Source organism: Equus caballus, chromosome 23, assembly GCF_041296265.1.
Source record: "Equus caballus isolate H_3958 breed thoroughbred chromosome 23, TB-T2T, whole genome shotgun sequence".
Classification (NCBI taxonomy): Eukaryota; Metazoa; Chordata; class Mammalia; order Perissodactyla; family Equidae; genus Equus; species Equus caballus.
This window is the reverse complement of record NC_091706.1, coordinates 68,071,357-68,085,756: the sequence shown is the minus strand read 5'-3', so window position 1 is coordinate 68,085,756 and position 14,400 is coordinate 68,071,357. Positions and strand designations below refer to the sequence as shown.

The window sequence follows — 14,400 nt, the reverse complement described above, 5'->3', positions numbered from 1 at the left end:
CCACTGAGTGCCAGGGAAACTCTGGTGGGAGAGACCCCTATGACCCCCGGGCCTGCGTCAGCCACCCCAGTTGGCAGGACAACCTGCTTCAGCCACCTGTCAGGCCCTGTCCTGGACAGTGCCGTGGGCTCTGGTCTGAGGACCCCCCACCAGGCCCATCAGGCGGATGCCAGACCTGTGGCCGCCAAGCTGCCCACGCTCCCTCTCTCTGCTCCGTCCACAGGAGCCACAGGCCCACACCCCTCCCACCAGCTCTGTGGTCCTGAGCTTGTGGCCAAGACCCCCGAGTGTCCAAGTCCCCTGTGGAAATGGGGACTGACGGATCCCCTGGATCAGGGCCATTCCCCTCTCCACGGGCAGGTCCCACCGGCGAGGAGACGACGCCAAGGCAGGAAATGGCCGGAGCCCCACACGGCCGCCACATCTCAGTCCTCCTGGGCTGCTGGGCCTGCGAATTCCATCAGTGACTCCCTCCCAGCCCGGAGCTAGGTCCCTCCACCACCTGGGACTAACTTGGAAACTGACGTTCAGAGAAACGAGCTCACGTTGAAGGTCACGGCCAGTGGGTGGTGCCGGGATTTGACTTGGATCCACGTCTCCAGCCACGCACTGCTCTTGGCGGACCCCTCCTCCGACCCAGCGCCTCTTCGCTGGGACCCCCTTTCCCAAAGATGCAGGCAGGCGTGAAGGGGAGCTGCCTCTTGTCCAAAGTGCAGAGAAATGCACAGAAGCAGAGCAGCCATCACAAAAATTTTGGTGCGTTTCCTTCTGGCTTTTTCTCCTGAGCACTGTCACTTGGAATTGTCTCTCATTGCTTCCTAAGTGATTATAAAACTGTATGAAGAGCATCTAAATGGCTTCATCGTATTTGATTACGTGCGAACAGCACAGTTTACTGGACCATTTCCCGATGGCTGGACACGTGCGTTACTCACCGTGCTATTGAAAGCAACTCTGCACAACTGGTGACCTCATTTGTGTAAATTCTCTAAAAGGGAATTGTTGGCTTACGGGTGTGAAGGTTGCTCAGATTCTCATTCCAACCACAAATCACCTTCCAGGAAGCCCGTGCCTGTTGGCCCAGTGAGTCCACTCAGAGGCAGCAGCACAAGACAGACGTGGCCCCACGGCCAGTGAGGGCTGGCGTGAGTTGTCAGGGCCGCGAGCAGAACGTAGCCCAGAACTGAGGCCTCCCCAGGCGGCAGCCACCCTAGAGGACAGTGGATGGAGGCGGCTGGGCCTGAGGGCAAGCTAGAACTGAGGGAGGGTCCTGACTCCACGGCCTGTCCATTAAGACAGAGCCCCCAAGAGAAAGGAGTTTCTACTCGGAGGAGAGAGCAGAGGCCGAGGTCGGGCGGAGCGTCCATTCAGCAAAGAGAAGCTGTGGTAGGTACTTGCAACAGACGGGGGTCGATACCGGGGCTTAGGTGCCCAGAGCCAAACAGGGGAGCCCAGGGACCCAGGTGGCAGCGCATGCACAAGCTGGGGACAGAAGGAAGCCACGTGTGTGTGTGCTGGGGGCGCAGCCACCTCAGGCAGAGCTCGGCCCCGGAGGGGAGGGGTGAAGGGTGACCGGTTCCAGGGGCCGAAAGAAGCCTGAGGGAAGCCGTCTGCCCCTGCCTGGCGGAAGCTGACGGGAGCCTCTTCCGGTCTCCTGACAGCAGCTCCACCAGCAACGCCTGCCTGAGGTGGGGCTGCAGAGGTCAATCCCAGCCCAGAGCCCACGGGGTGGGGCCGGAGGTGGGCTGGGGACACGGGCACGTGACAGCAGAGCTGGCAGAGCAGAGGAGGCCTGAGGACGGCTGGGCTGCAGTGGCTGCGGGGGAGCGGCAGCGTGGGGCAGGGGGGAGCGGGACCGGCTCCACCTCCAGGCCCTGCCCGTGGGTGCTGAGCTGGGCAGGCCTGTCGCTGCCTCCTCTGTCTGGTAGCAGTGGGCAGTGGACGGAGCGTTGTGGCGCTCGGCACACATCACGTACCGCGGTGCTGGCGGTCTCCATCAGTATTGTAACTTCAGCAGCTCCGCTCACTTCGGGCCCCACCACCCACTGAGCTCAGCCGCCCACCCCTGTTTTGACGGCTCCCAGTTTCTTGAGATCCCTGGGTCAGATTTCTGGGGCTTTAAGGAGAGATGAAAACATGCGTGAAGTGGTCTGTGTCTTCTTCTGCCGTCCCCATATTTTGTGATCTACGCAGGCGCCTGGGCCACTTGGCCCTTTGGTTTCAGACCAGCTTGAGTCCTGCTCTGAGACACTAAAAGGGCCGTGTCCAGGGCCTCGGGGGCGGGGGGCACTGGCTTCCCTGAGCAACCGGAGGTCACACCCCATCCACTTCTCTTGAGGCCAGAAGAGGCTGAGAAGCAAGTGCGGCCGTGACCGGTGAGGACGGCCACCATGAACGACGGCTCTAGGCCCCGGGTTGACCTTTACTCCCCCGAGGTCGCAGGCTTTGAGGGTGTGCAGGTGTCTGAGGTGCCCACCCAGCACTTCGCTGCCGAGATGGGTCTGCAGGCCCCACCGCTCAGCCCGCCGACCGGGCGGGAATGACAACTGACGGTTTCAGCTGTTTCTCCTGGACTCTTTTGCAGGAAATGTAAATAAACCATTTCTAAAACTTGTATTTATTAAAAATAATTCTCAGGGCCAGGAGCTGAGTGGTGCAGTTGGGGAGGGGTACCTCAGTGGGGTACTGATGCGACTCCCGACTTGGCGGCCGCCCGCTTCAGCAGGGTGTAGGGTGGGTTTCCAACACCCGTGTCCCAGGGCATCTGGGAGCTGAAGCCATGTTCCCTGGACCCAACAAAACAGGACGTGCGACCTCGCATCTGGGGGGAGCCTGAGTGAAGCAACTAATGATTCTGTGCACAGGAGCAGAGGCTGGAGTTGCAATTTGCTCGCGTGATGGGAGCCTGGTAGGCTGCATGGACAGCTGACAGGGACAGACTCACGCCTGCCGCATGGGCACTGAGGGGTCACAATTGGGTAGCGACACGTGGACAACTTAAAAAATTTTATTTCTACTTTTTCTGTCTTACACATTTTATGTAATGAGTACATGCTCTTAAAAAATCAGTATGTATATCCGTACAGTGGAATATTATTTGGCCATGAAAAGGAGCAAAGCACTGGGACAGGCTGCAACGTGGATGAAGTGAAAACACCATGGTGAGTGAAAGAACCCAGCTGCTAGGCGCCGTTATGTCGGGTGATTCCACTGATGTGGAAAGTCCTCAACAGGCAGATCCTCAGAGACAGAAGGGGGATTGCTGGACACTGGGGCTGAACCAGGCAGGGGGGGAGTGACTGCTAAGGGGCACGGGTTTCTTTCTGTGGTGATGAAAGTGTTCTGGGGTTAGTGGTGATGGTCGTACAACCCTGTGAATATATGAAAAATTGCTGAATTTACCCTTTAAAAGGGTGAGTTTTATGGTATGTGAATTACATCCTGATGAAACTGCTATAAAAAGTGAACAAGTGTTTAAATTTGGGAGTAAAGGAAATGTCACACCATCCCCTTAATTATAAAAGAAGAACACTGTTGTAGAACTTTGGGGCCTCTCTGGGTGGGGAGCCTCCCCCGAGAGGCCAGAGCAGCAGGGGCCATCATTCGCCGGCCCTCCCAGCCACACGTGCCTCCCGGGCCTAGGAGCCCGAGCTTTGGAGGCCCACACAACCCCATCCCATCCACCTGCCCCGGCACCCTTCCATCAGGACCGCCCGTGCCTCTCTGCTCTGCTCTCTGGAGCAGTCCCCCCATCTGACCCCACCATGGGACCCGAGCTCCAGAGGACCGGGGCTCCTTCTGTCTCACCTGCCCCTGGGGCAGGTCCCACACTGCTGTCAGTGAGGGGCTGCCTCCCCATGCTGTGTCCTGTGGGGGTGCTTGGGGAGGCGGCCTGGCTGCACTGGATCTGACCACTAGACCGGCCGCAGCTGCCCAAGCCACTCAGAGGGAGACAAACCCCAAAAATGACCTATTGACCGGATTCTCTTCTGGAGAGGCCAGAGCCCGGCCGTCCCACTGGTGAGCCGAGCTGGGTCCTGTCCCCGACTCTCCCTCCCTCTTCAAGCATCTGTTGACACTGACTGTGCGCCAACACTGTTGGTCCCGACCATCATGTCCACCTCACAGATGAGCAAACTGATGACATGGTGCCGTCACCTGCTAGGTCCTGCCCCTGGAAGTGCGTCTGCCCGGGGCAGGTGTGTGCCTGCAGGTGCCCGCTGGCCTGACCAGACTGGGCACCAGGGCAGCTTGGACTTGGGGCTTCCTGGCACCGGAGTCTTGGGGAACCCCGGTGACAACTGTGGGGGGTGGAGGGCACTGGCCCCACGCTGTCTGTGGTCTCAAGCAAGCTACTTAAAGTCTAAAGGCCTGCATTGGGCCTCAAGGCACTCACCTGTGACACTGGAGGCAACCACAGACACTCGGCCGACAGTGACAGCTGAGGAGATGGTTGCTCCAAGCCTCAGGCAGCAGAGAGTGTGCAGGGGAGGAAAACATTTCCTCTTCCCAAATGTGGGTTCATCTGGCCGGAGAACGAATTAAATTCACATGAGACAGAATAGCAAGAGAAAATTAAACAAAGCTTTATGAGGACCATGGCCTGGGGTCTTTCTTCCCGAAGGAAGAAAGGGCGCCGAAGAAGTGGGGTGCACAGAGTGATTATATACCCCCAAACAGCGCTTGATGCACACCACAGGTAGTGGGTCTGCTATCTCGGAGGGCGTGGCAGGAGGCAAGTTTATTGTCTGGAGCTGGGTGGTCACAGGTGAGCGCAGCAATCAGTTCCTAGCCTAAGGAAAGATGCTTAATCCTTAAAGAAATGCCAAAGTTGGGAGGAGAAGGGAAGTCAGTTACAGGAGGTTACCAGAGAAGCACAATAAAATGCAGATTTAAGTCCTTGCCTTTGGTATTGATTAAGAGTTTCTAGAAAGAAGGTCATCTCCTTTCTTCTTCCTGGTACAGAGAGGGAGGCACCTTTACAGATAGAGATTTACCTTACAAATGTAAATGTGTCCTAAGGAAGGGCAAGTTCCGTTCCTCAGAGCCTCCTTCCCTGTCCCAGTTTATCAAAAGCAATCAGCCTCAAATAATCCTGATGCCAAAGAAACATATCTTGGGGTGGCCAATTTCCAGGTCCCTACAAGTGTCATCACCAGCCTGGGGCATGCGGTCTGCAGAGCGTCCCTCAGTGCTGGCTTGTGCGAGCCTCAAACAACCAGCAGAGCAGACGGGCACTGCTTATTCTCCCTGTCAGAGCTGGGGTGACGGAGGGTCAGAGATGTCAAGTGACCTGGCTAAGGGCACACAGTGATCCTGGCAAGGCCCTGGCACCCAAGATCTCTCCAAGGATGCCTTGGGCTCCCCCTTCCCGGATCCCAGGATCTGCTCCTGAGCCCAGCCCAAGGGTCCTTGCAAGAGGACTGCGACCTATCTACTAGCTACTTAGCTGTTGACTCTAATGGTCATGAGTCAGCAGAGGGAGTGAGCTCCCTGTCACAGGAGGCATGTAAGTAGGACTGCCTGAAACCACCCCTAAGGGCTGAGAGAGCACATCCTGCTCAGGCAAGGACAGGTTCCCATCACTTCCCCAGGGCCTGGGCTGCTCCTGCGATGTGTGGGGATATTCCTGCCATACTTTACACATCTGCCAGCCGTGGGTGGGCAGTGGCCCAAAGGCAAAGATGTGAATGGCCAGCTGTCTCCTCCATCACCAGGCAGGCACGATGCTGAGGTGGCCAGCACGGCCCAGGGAGCAGGAAGAAGGCTGTCTGTCTGGAACACACTGCTCTCCCTCCCTTCTTGGTTTCCCTTAGACAGGCCTGGGCACATACATCATGGACGGGCTTGGGACTCAGGGTGCCCTCCTGCACTGATCGAGTCTTGGAGGAATTGGCAGCCTTTCCAGGTAGACGAACCAGAATGGCCAAGCCTTTGGGGGGACACTGAGGCTCCGTGAGAGTGGGACTTGCCCAGGGTCAGCAGTCGGCAGGGCAAGGCTGGGTCCCTGGCCTCCACAGGGAAGACAGAAATATTCTCAATCCACCCTGTCGACGAAAATAATCCATAACCAATCTATAAATGAAAATTTGGGAGAGTTTATTCTGAGCTGAAATCTGAGGACCATGGCCCGGGGCCTTTCTTCCCGAAGGAAGAAAGGGCACCAAAGAAGTGAGGTGTACAGAGTGGTTATATACTCCCCAAACAGGACGTTTCACATATGATTGAAATGTCCCTCCCACAATAGTCACAAGATTGCCCTGTCTGCACAGCTCTTGATGGACACAGCAGGTAGTGGGTCTGCTATCTCCGAGGGCGCAGCAGGAGGCAAGTCTGTTGTCTCACAGGTGAGCGCAGCAATCAGTTTCTAGCCTAAGGAAAGATGCTTAATCCTCAAGGAGATGCCAACATCGGGAGGGGGAGGGAAGTTGCACCTTTATCTCAAGGGCCTTTGTTCTTGCCATAGGAAATCTCTAAAGCAGATATACAATGCACGCTCAATGGCCTCAGTCAGGCCCTTTTGGAAAAACAAGGTCAGGCCGAATTAGGTTTACACCAAATGGCTTCCTCATATTCTCCAATATATCCTATTGCTTGCCATTTTTATTTGTCAACCCCTACCTCAGCCTGGAAGGCCCCTATCCTGGGGTCCGGCTCAGATCCCCGCCTCGCAGGGTCTCCTCCTCTGGCAGAACGGCGTCCGCTGTTGTCTTTTCTCCATCTGGGCTCCGGGCTGGATGCCTGTCCCACAAGATGGACGTGAGGATTGGAGAATATACCCACCAGGCGTGAGCCAGCTGCCCAGCTGGTGCCTGCCCTCTGCAGAGCCACGGCTCTCTGGGGAGAGGTCCTGATCTGGGGTGTCTGCCCATTTCCAGGTGCAAAGTCTCCCCACATTGCTGGGCTTCACTGAGCGGAGTCGGGAAGAGATGCCCGCGCCCTCAGGAGTTTGTCTGCCAGCACCAGCCCCCCCACCAGGGCCCCGCAGGGCGCCTTCTGGAGCTGCTCTGGGCAACAGTCAGTTGGCACGCCTTCCCTCTAATTGTGATGGTTTGATGTCACATGGTTAATTTGTGCCAGGGGCTTGGAGCCCACAGCACCCCTCATGTGTGAAAGTCCAGGGGGCCGGGGCGGACACGAGAACAGTAGGCATCTCCCCTGGGCCAGCTGCCTCCCGGTGCCTTTGTTCCCTCATGTGGAGCCGGCCTCGGACTGCAGGGCACAGGGCCACTTGTGGAGGGCTGGGGGAGAGGTGGGAGCTCAGGGCCTCGCATGGAGCAGGCTCAGACACCAGCCCTGCAGTCTTCGCCATATGCCACCTCCATGCCCACGAGCCGGGCTTGTCTCTGGGAGTCCAGAGGAGGAAGGGGGAAGGAGGGATCAGGGATGGCTGGTGGGGGAGGAGTGGCCTTTGACAGTGATGGGGGAGGAAGAAAACGGTGGGCCAAGGGGTTTCTGGAGCCTCTCCACACCCCTATCCTCTGCCTTTGGGATCTGGTTACACTTAACTGCAAAATGGGCCTGCTAGTCCCAGTTGGCGCCCTGCTGGTGGTGAGGTCCTGACGGATCACGGGGAAGAGGCAGGAGGAAAGGACGCTCCAACGCCCGACCTGGCTTAGCCCGGGGCTGGAGTCTCAGGGCGGGTGGGGGATGGGGCGGCGTGGGGGGGATGGGGCGTGTCCGGCTTCTTCCTGAGGGGGAGGGGACACCCGGCCTCCGGGCTTCCCCTTCCAGCTTGCCCCTTCTGCCCCGGCACAGGGCTCCGAGGTCCGGTGCGTCTGCTGGGCCCAGTGAGGCGGTGAGTCTGTGCCTCTTCTGGGAACACGTGGGGTCCTCCGCGGCCAGCAGCCCCGTAGGTTATTCGAAATGGCCTTGGGGGCAGGCGTGCCGCCTGGAGCAGGAGCGTGACAACCGCAGCGGGCCTGCGCGTTGGCGGGGCTGCGAGCCGGCCCGCAGGTGGCTGCGCGCGCCCGAGGCCAGGTGGGCGTGCCAGGCCCCGCCCCGCCGCGCCGGCCAGGGGCGGGCAGACCAGGCCCCGCCCTCCCCGCGCGCAGGGCCGGAGCCGGTGCCGAAGCGCAGCCGCGCGGAGCCGGAGCAGCACGCGGGAGCGCGGCCCCGCAGCGGGCCGGCTCGAGGGAGCAGCGCCGCGACCCGGCCACGAGCGCGACCCGGCCCCGAGAGCAGTCCAGCCCCGAGAGCGATCCTGCCGGAGCGCGGACCCCGACCCCGAGCGCGGACCCCGGCCCGGAGCGCGGCCTCGCCCGCCTCACCCGCCCCGGCCTCCCGGCCGCGGGCATGGACGGCGCCCGCTCGCCCTGTGAGTGCTGAGCCCCCCGCCCGCCGCCTTTGTGTGCGCGCCGCGCCACTGCAGCCCCCTCCCCGCGCGCACCTCTTGTGCCCCGGGCCGCGTCTTTGTGGAGCCGCCGCCTGCCCGGTGCCTCCCTCTCCCCCGGCCTCCCTGTCCCCTCTGCAGCCTCCTCGGGACCCGCAGGGACAGTCAGCAGCCCCCTCCGAGGCCAGGGCTGCGCAGGGCACGGCCCTCTCCCCTCAACCCCGACCCGGTCCCATCTGTGGCGCCCCCCAGGGACAGCCCAGCAGGCCCCTTTCCCTGCGCTGGGCAGGGCACGAGTGTCCCTCCCTCCCATCCTGGGCCTCCCGGTCCCCCGGTCCAGTCTGCAGCCCCCTCCCCAAGGACAGCCCCGCAGACCCCTCCGCGGCCGGGGCGGGCAGGGTGCGGGCCCCGGGGCGGCGCTGTCTCATCCCGCGGCCCGGGCAGGTGCGCCGCGGCTGGCGCTCACGCGGGCCTGTGTGTCCTTGCCCGCAGAGATGGACGGCGATGGCGGCCGCCGAGACGCCCCCGGCGCGCTGATGGAGGCCGGGCGCGGCTCGGGGCCCGAGGGCATGGCGGAGCCAGCGACCGGGCCGAGGGCGCGGGCGGCGCGGCCCGGGCCCCAGCGCTTCCTGCGGCGCAGCGTGGTGGAGTCGGACCAGGAGGAGCCGCCGGGCCTGGAGGCGGCAGAGGCGCCGGGCGCGCAGCCCCCCCAGCCGCTGCAGCGCCGGGTGATGCTTCTCTGCAAGACGCGCCGCCTCATCGCCGAGCGCGCCCGTGCCCGCCCCGCAGCCTCTGCCGCCCCCGCGCCCGCCGCGCCGCCCGGAACCCCCGCCGACCCCGGCCCTGAGCCGGCGAGCGCGCAGGACCCCGGCCCGGACCCCGCGCCCGCGCCCGACGGCGGCGCCCGGGACGAGGAGGCCGCGGCCGCGAGGAAGGAGGACGCAGGGACGCCCGAGGCGAAGCCGGAGTCCGGGCGCACACGCCGGGACGAGCCCGAGGAGGAGGAGGACGACGAGGATGACCTCAAGGCGGTGGCCACCTCCCTGGACGGCCGCTTCCTCAAGTTCGACATCGAGCTGGGCCGCGGCTCCTTCAAGACGGTTTACAAGGGGCTGGACACGGAGACCTGGGTGGAGGTGGCCTGGTGCGAGCTGCAGGTGAGGGGCGCGCCGGCCCCAGGTGGGCGGTGGGCGTCCTGGCGCGCGGCCTCCTTCCTGCGTGGGCCCTGCCTGGCCCTAGGCAGCCCTGGGGCGGTGTGTGTCACCCTTCGCGTGGGTGGCCGGCTGTGCGGGCGGTCTGCGTGGCGCAGGTCGGTGATGGAGGTCGGACCTCTCGGAGTGGCCGGTGTGGCTCTAAGTGTGGCACGGTGTGGAGAGCGGGCACTTGTCCCCGCGTCTGTCAGTCCCACTCCTTGACTGCTGGTTTTCGGTGGTCTGGATCCCCGTGTCTTTGCAGCAGCAGCCTGGGGGCAGCAGGGCCCTGTGTCCAGATGGTGGCAGGGCGGCTTGGGGACTCTGAGCTGCTCCTAAATGAGCACCTTGCGTCTTTAAAGGTGTGGGTGCCCCAACTGGGGTGCCTGAGAGGCTCCCTGGCCCTGATGTGCCCAGGTGGGCCTGCCTGGCAGTGCTGTCAGGGCACTCCCAGGGCCCCATTCACAGGGTAGATGCGTGAGAAGTCTTAGAACCAAGTCATGCAAAATGTGGATTTTCTTTTTTTTTTTTTTGGTGGGAAGGCTCTGGCCATGCATTTTTCATAACCTTGCCCTCACGTTGGCTGTGTCAGTCCCAGCCCTGGAGGATTATATAAACGGTAACCCGAGCTGCCCAGGGCCGGTGTGGAAGCCGGGGCAGCTCCTGTCACAGCGGGTGTTTACGGGCCTCCCTCGTTTGGTGGGGCAGCTGTTGGGCACAGGGCTGGCCTGTGGGAGAGCTGGCTGAGCCGGCCTCTCGGGTTTAAGCTGCCCCAGCACCCTGTAAAGGAGCTGAGCCTTCCAGGCCTCACTTCCAGGCCACACTGCGGGCGCCTGCTTTTTTGGCTCAGAAACTGAGTTCGGTTGCTCTGTTCTCTGGGCCCCTGCAGGGTGGTGAGCCTGCGTGTGTGCATGTGTGAGCTGGGCTAATTCCGTGTGTGTCGACCTGTCCCCAGCCTTTCTCCTGAGACAAAGAGCTGCAGAGGCCACCCCTCCTCGCAGCCCTTTGGCTCTGCCATGGAAATGTGGGCTTTTTGTGGTGGGGCCAGTGGGTCCTGTGGATTCCCTCAGGAGGGACGGAGAATGCCCTCCCTCATGGCTGCAGGTTCTGGGCCCTGCTAAGGGGTGGCCTTGGTGGCCTGTGGTCCGGGGGCCCTGTGGTGTGCTGGGCCTCACTGCTGTGTGAGACGCACAGAGGAGAGAGTATGCCGGAAGGGAAGACCCGAGGAGAGAGGGTTCCTGACTGCAGAGCGTGGTCGTGCGCCTTCCCTCCTCACCTTCTTGCTCTTGCCAAGTGACCCGGCGTGGTGCTCTGAGCACTGTCGCTGCACCATGGAATGCCTGTGCAGGGTGGAGGATGGGAGCGGGCGCTGCAGCAGGCCGGCTTTGAGTTAGACTCAGCAGCGGAGCCCCGCTGAGCCGGTGGAGGCGTTGCAGGCACGTGTGGCCCTTGGAGGAGGTCGTTCGGTCCCATTCCCTTTAAGGCGAGGCGAGTGGGCCTGCCTCGGGTCTCTGGGCAGAGCAGCACAAGGCTGGAGTCTAGCCGCTGTCCAGGGGCCTTTTATCCTGGACTCTGGGTAGGAGTGGGGAGGCCAGAGATGGGGGCTTCCCAACTGTCTGTTGACTTTCCTTGGACAGGAATTATTGGGGGCTCCAAGCCAGTGGGGAAGCTGTCCCCCTGCCTCCCTCAACAGGAGGGCACTGCTAACGTTGCATCAGGTCCATGTGCAGAATTTGGGGTCAGCTGCCTTCTGCTGGGGGATCTGAGAGGGGTTTACATGGGAGGGGGCCTGGACCAGCTTGGGACAGCAGCCCAGAACCTGCTGTGTGTCCAGCCTCCTCCTCACCATCCAGGAGGCTGTCATTCCTCTGGTTCTGTTGTTGAGGACCCCCAAGGTCACCGGCGAGGACGTAGATGGCAGAGGGGGTGTCGCAGCATCATGGGTGGAGGCTGATGGCCTGGTGTGGCCGTCCACGATGGAGAGGAGATGAGCGTGGAGGGCAGGGCGCTGGTCTAGCCTCTTGGACCACTGTGCTGGGGGTGGGGGGTGGTGGTGGCAGGTGCATGTTGGCTTTGTGCCTGGGGAGGAGCTCCTCCCCCAGCTGACCCCCAGGATTCCGGGGGAGGGCGGTTCTCCTTTATCACGGGGAGAGTTGCAGGATTCCTCCTGCCTTCTGCCTTCAGGCTCCCTTGCCCACCCCCCAGAAGCGCCTCAGCCGTAGCTGTGGAATGCCCTGGAAACTGACCCTCCAAAGACTGTTTCTTTCTACCCCGTCGGGACACTGGGGGGCGTGGCACCTGCCGGCCTCCCCAGAACTGAGATGCCATTGCCCGCTCGCCTCTTCCAGGGTTCTGCGCCAAGGGGAGGAAGGGCCGCGTCTCTGCACCTATTAAGTCTGACTTGGAGGCGGAGAGATCCTGTGACTTCTCATTTCCTTCATAATTTAGTGTTGAGAGGGCCGTGCGGAGAGAGCTCTGCGTTCGTCTCACCGAGAAGGGAGTGAGGCGTGTCCCCTCCCAAATCCTCCAGACCTCCACTGGCGGCCTTTTGGGGAGAAGCCATTTTAAAGCATTAGTTCTCTGTCTTGTTTCTTTTGGATGAACATTTATTCCTGGCCCCAGAACATGTTACAGTAGCAACAGAGGAAGTACACACGCACCCTGGCCACTGCCCTCGCCCAGCTCACATTCCTGCGGCCCTGAGGCTGTCGTTGGCCAGCTCTGGTCCTGCTCGGACCGTCCTGGGAGACGGTGCTGGGGTAGCGGAGGCTCCTTGCCACTCTGGGCTGCCCTGGGGGCAGGTCTGGGCCACTGACGCCATCCAGGGCCGCTGAGGGCACCTTTTACCTGTTGCCACCTCTGAGCTGGCGTGGGTCGTGAGTAGAGCAAAGGCAGCCGGTGTCCGGAAGCCTGGCTGGAGGCGGTCTGTGGCCTTTCCTGGACCTCCTGCGTACCCCTGTTTTCCTCTGGGGCTTGGAGAGGGCCTTGCTGCTCAGCCCCTCCCGTCAGTCCCCCTGCCTTCAGGGGAGATGGGGTCTCAGGCCCTCTGTGCCGCCTCCTCCCCACAGAAGGCTGCTGGGAGCAGTGGTTGGGGGGCTGGGCGCTGGCTCCTGGGGGATCCCACTCGGAGCCCACGTTTCCGGTGCTGGCATCAGGGCCACGCCCGGTGTGGGGGTCGTTCTGCCTCATGGAGGGGTCAGTCCTTGATCCTCTGTCCAGGCACCTGCAGGGCTGGGAGGTCCTGTGGAGGTATGCCGGGGGCTGAGCCCCACCAGCCAGGACAGTTCCACCCTGGAGCCATCCTGCTGTGGCTCTGTGCTGCCCGGAGGGGGCTGGGCTCCCCTAGGTGGTGGTGGCCTGGCCTGGAGGCCAGAGAGGGGCTTGCAATGACTGTGTCACCTGCCAGTGTCCCCTTTGTGCGGCCATGTGAGCGCTGTGTGTTCCCAACTTGTCCTTCCCAGCCAGACCTCTGTTCATCGGCCTGTGCTCCAGGAGGCGATGACGCCTGTGGGGGCTTGCCGTGTGTGGCTATGCCAACCACGCTGGTCCCCTCACTGGCCTCAAAGGACGGCTAGGTTCTGTCTGCTGTCGATGTGGCCTGGGACCCTCTCCCGTGGCTGTGGGCGCACCACCTGAGCTGAGCTTGTACACCTGACTGTGCAGGCACACCATGGCATTTCACAGACGCGCCAGACATGTACCCTGAGGTGCCAGGCAGCGTCAGGCCAGGGTTGAGAGGTCCCCCAGATGGCCTCGTGGGGAGGCTCGGCCACGGGCGTCGTCTGCTTTCAGAGGAGCCGCCAGCAGCCTGGCCGACAGGATGGGCCTTGCAGAAGGACTAGTGCTCACTCACTGCAGCAGGACGCTGGGGGAGGGCTCCACTCCGCTTGACTGGCGGTCAGCCTGCTGCCTTATTTTTATTATTTTAATCTCCTAAGAGCTTATTTTGTCAGGAGAGCTGTAATTTGGAATCGGCTGGATGCCGACACCGTGCTTGCTTTCTCGAGTGAGATGTTTCACAGGTCACACAGGCCACAGTTCTGGTTTGGTGGGTGAGAGAGGTTGTCACCAGCTGCTGGAGAAGCCTGGAGAGATGGGCTTTCCTGCCCCCCCCGGTCAATGCAGCCATGCGGGTGCCCAGCTCCCAGAGACCTGGCCCCTTCCCCTGCGTGGTGTCGGCCAGGCTAGTGTGATCAGTGATAATGGACGAACAGCCTGGGCTGCAGGTCACTGTCGTGGGCACATCGGGCATCACGGCTCGTTCCCTGTTGGAAGCAGGCGCTCCTGCCGCCAAACATGCCGCTCTCGGGTGTCCTCAGTGGCCCTGGTGCATGGGGCACCCGGCTGAGCCTGATTCAGCCCCGAATTGCCCAGTGACCTGGGCCCCAGAGCGAAGACCCCCACACCGTCTAACTCTCGGGAGGGCTAGTGGGCAGCTCCTCACTCCCATGCCACTTCCAGGTGGGCTGGGGACTTAATCTGCCATGGGTGAGCTTTGCTGGCAGGCTGTTAGCTTGAGCATGGTGGCGTGAGAAGAATTGCTAAGAGGAGGAGAGGGTGCAGATGTCCAGGAGACTCTGTACACCGGGTTCATGCCCGGGACTCAACAGCACAGGCTGCTGTGGGCCATTGCCTCAGCTGGCGTCTGTTGAGCCCCAGTCCCAGCCGGCGGTACCACGGTGAGCAGGTCAGGCCACGTCCCAGCGGGAGCGCCAGGTCCTCACGGAGGAGCCTGCAGGAGGCGGGTGTGGAGAGAGGCTGTCCTGTGGTTCTGGGCTGGCCGGGCTGGCCCTGTGCCTGCCACTCACCTCGTAGAGTGCTGGGACTCACAGCCTCCTGCGTGGTCATAGGTGTGTCTTGGGGTCTGTGGCTTGGGCT

General features: G+C 61.9%; 1 protein-coding gene and 1 long non-coding RNA gene across 27 annotated transcripts in view; one reads left to right on the top strand and one right to left on the bottom strand.

The window, feature by feature from the left end:
- Window positions 1-6,082: 6,082 nt before the first annotated feature.
- On the bottom strand, window positions 6,083-7,636 carry LOC138920280 (uncharacterized). Its single transcript, XR_011431150.1, has 3 exons — window positions 7,510-7,636; window positions 6,622-6,741; window positions 6,083-6,372 (listed from the first exon to the last, which is right to left on the bottom strand). It is a non-coding gene; the product is annotated as an uncharacterized lncRNA (long non-coding RNA).
- A 539-nt stretch (window positions 7,637-8,175) lies between these two features.
- The window catches only part of WNK2 (WNK lysine deficient protein kinase 2), a 116,061-nt gene continuing 109,836 nt past the window's right edge, over window positions 8,176-14,400 (top strand). For all 26 annotated transcript variants that reach the window (XR_011431148.1, XM_070248172.1, XM_070248170.1 and 23 more), the window contains exons 1-2: window positions 8,176-8,317; window positions 8,825-9,489. Coding sequence is in view for 25 of the 26 variants with exons in the window: in XM_070248172.1 (XP_070104273.1) it covers window positions 8,827-9,489 (663 nt within the window). In the remaining variant the exon portion in view is untranslated. The remainder of the gene's footprint in view (window positions 8,318-8,824; window positions 9,490-14,400) is intronic.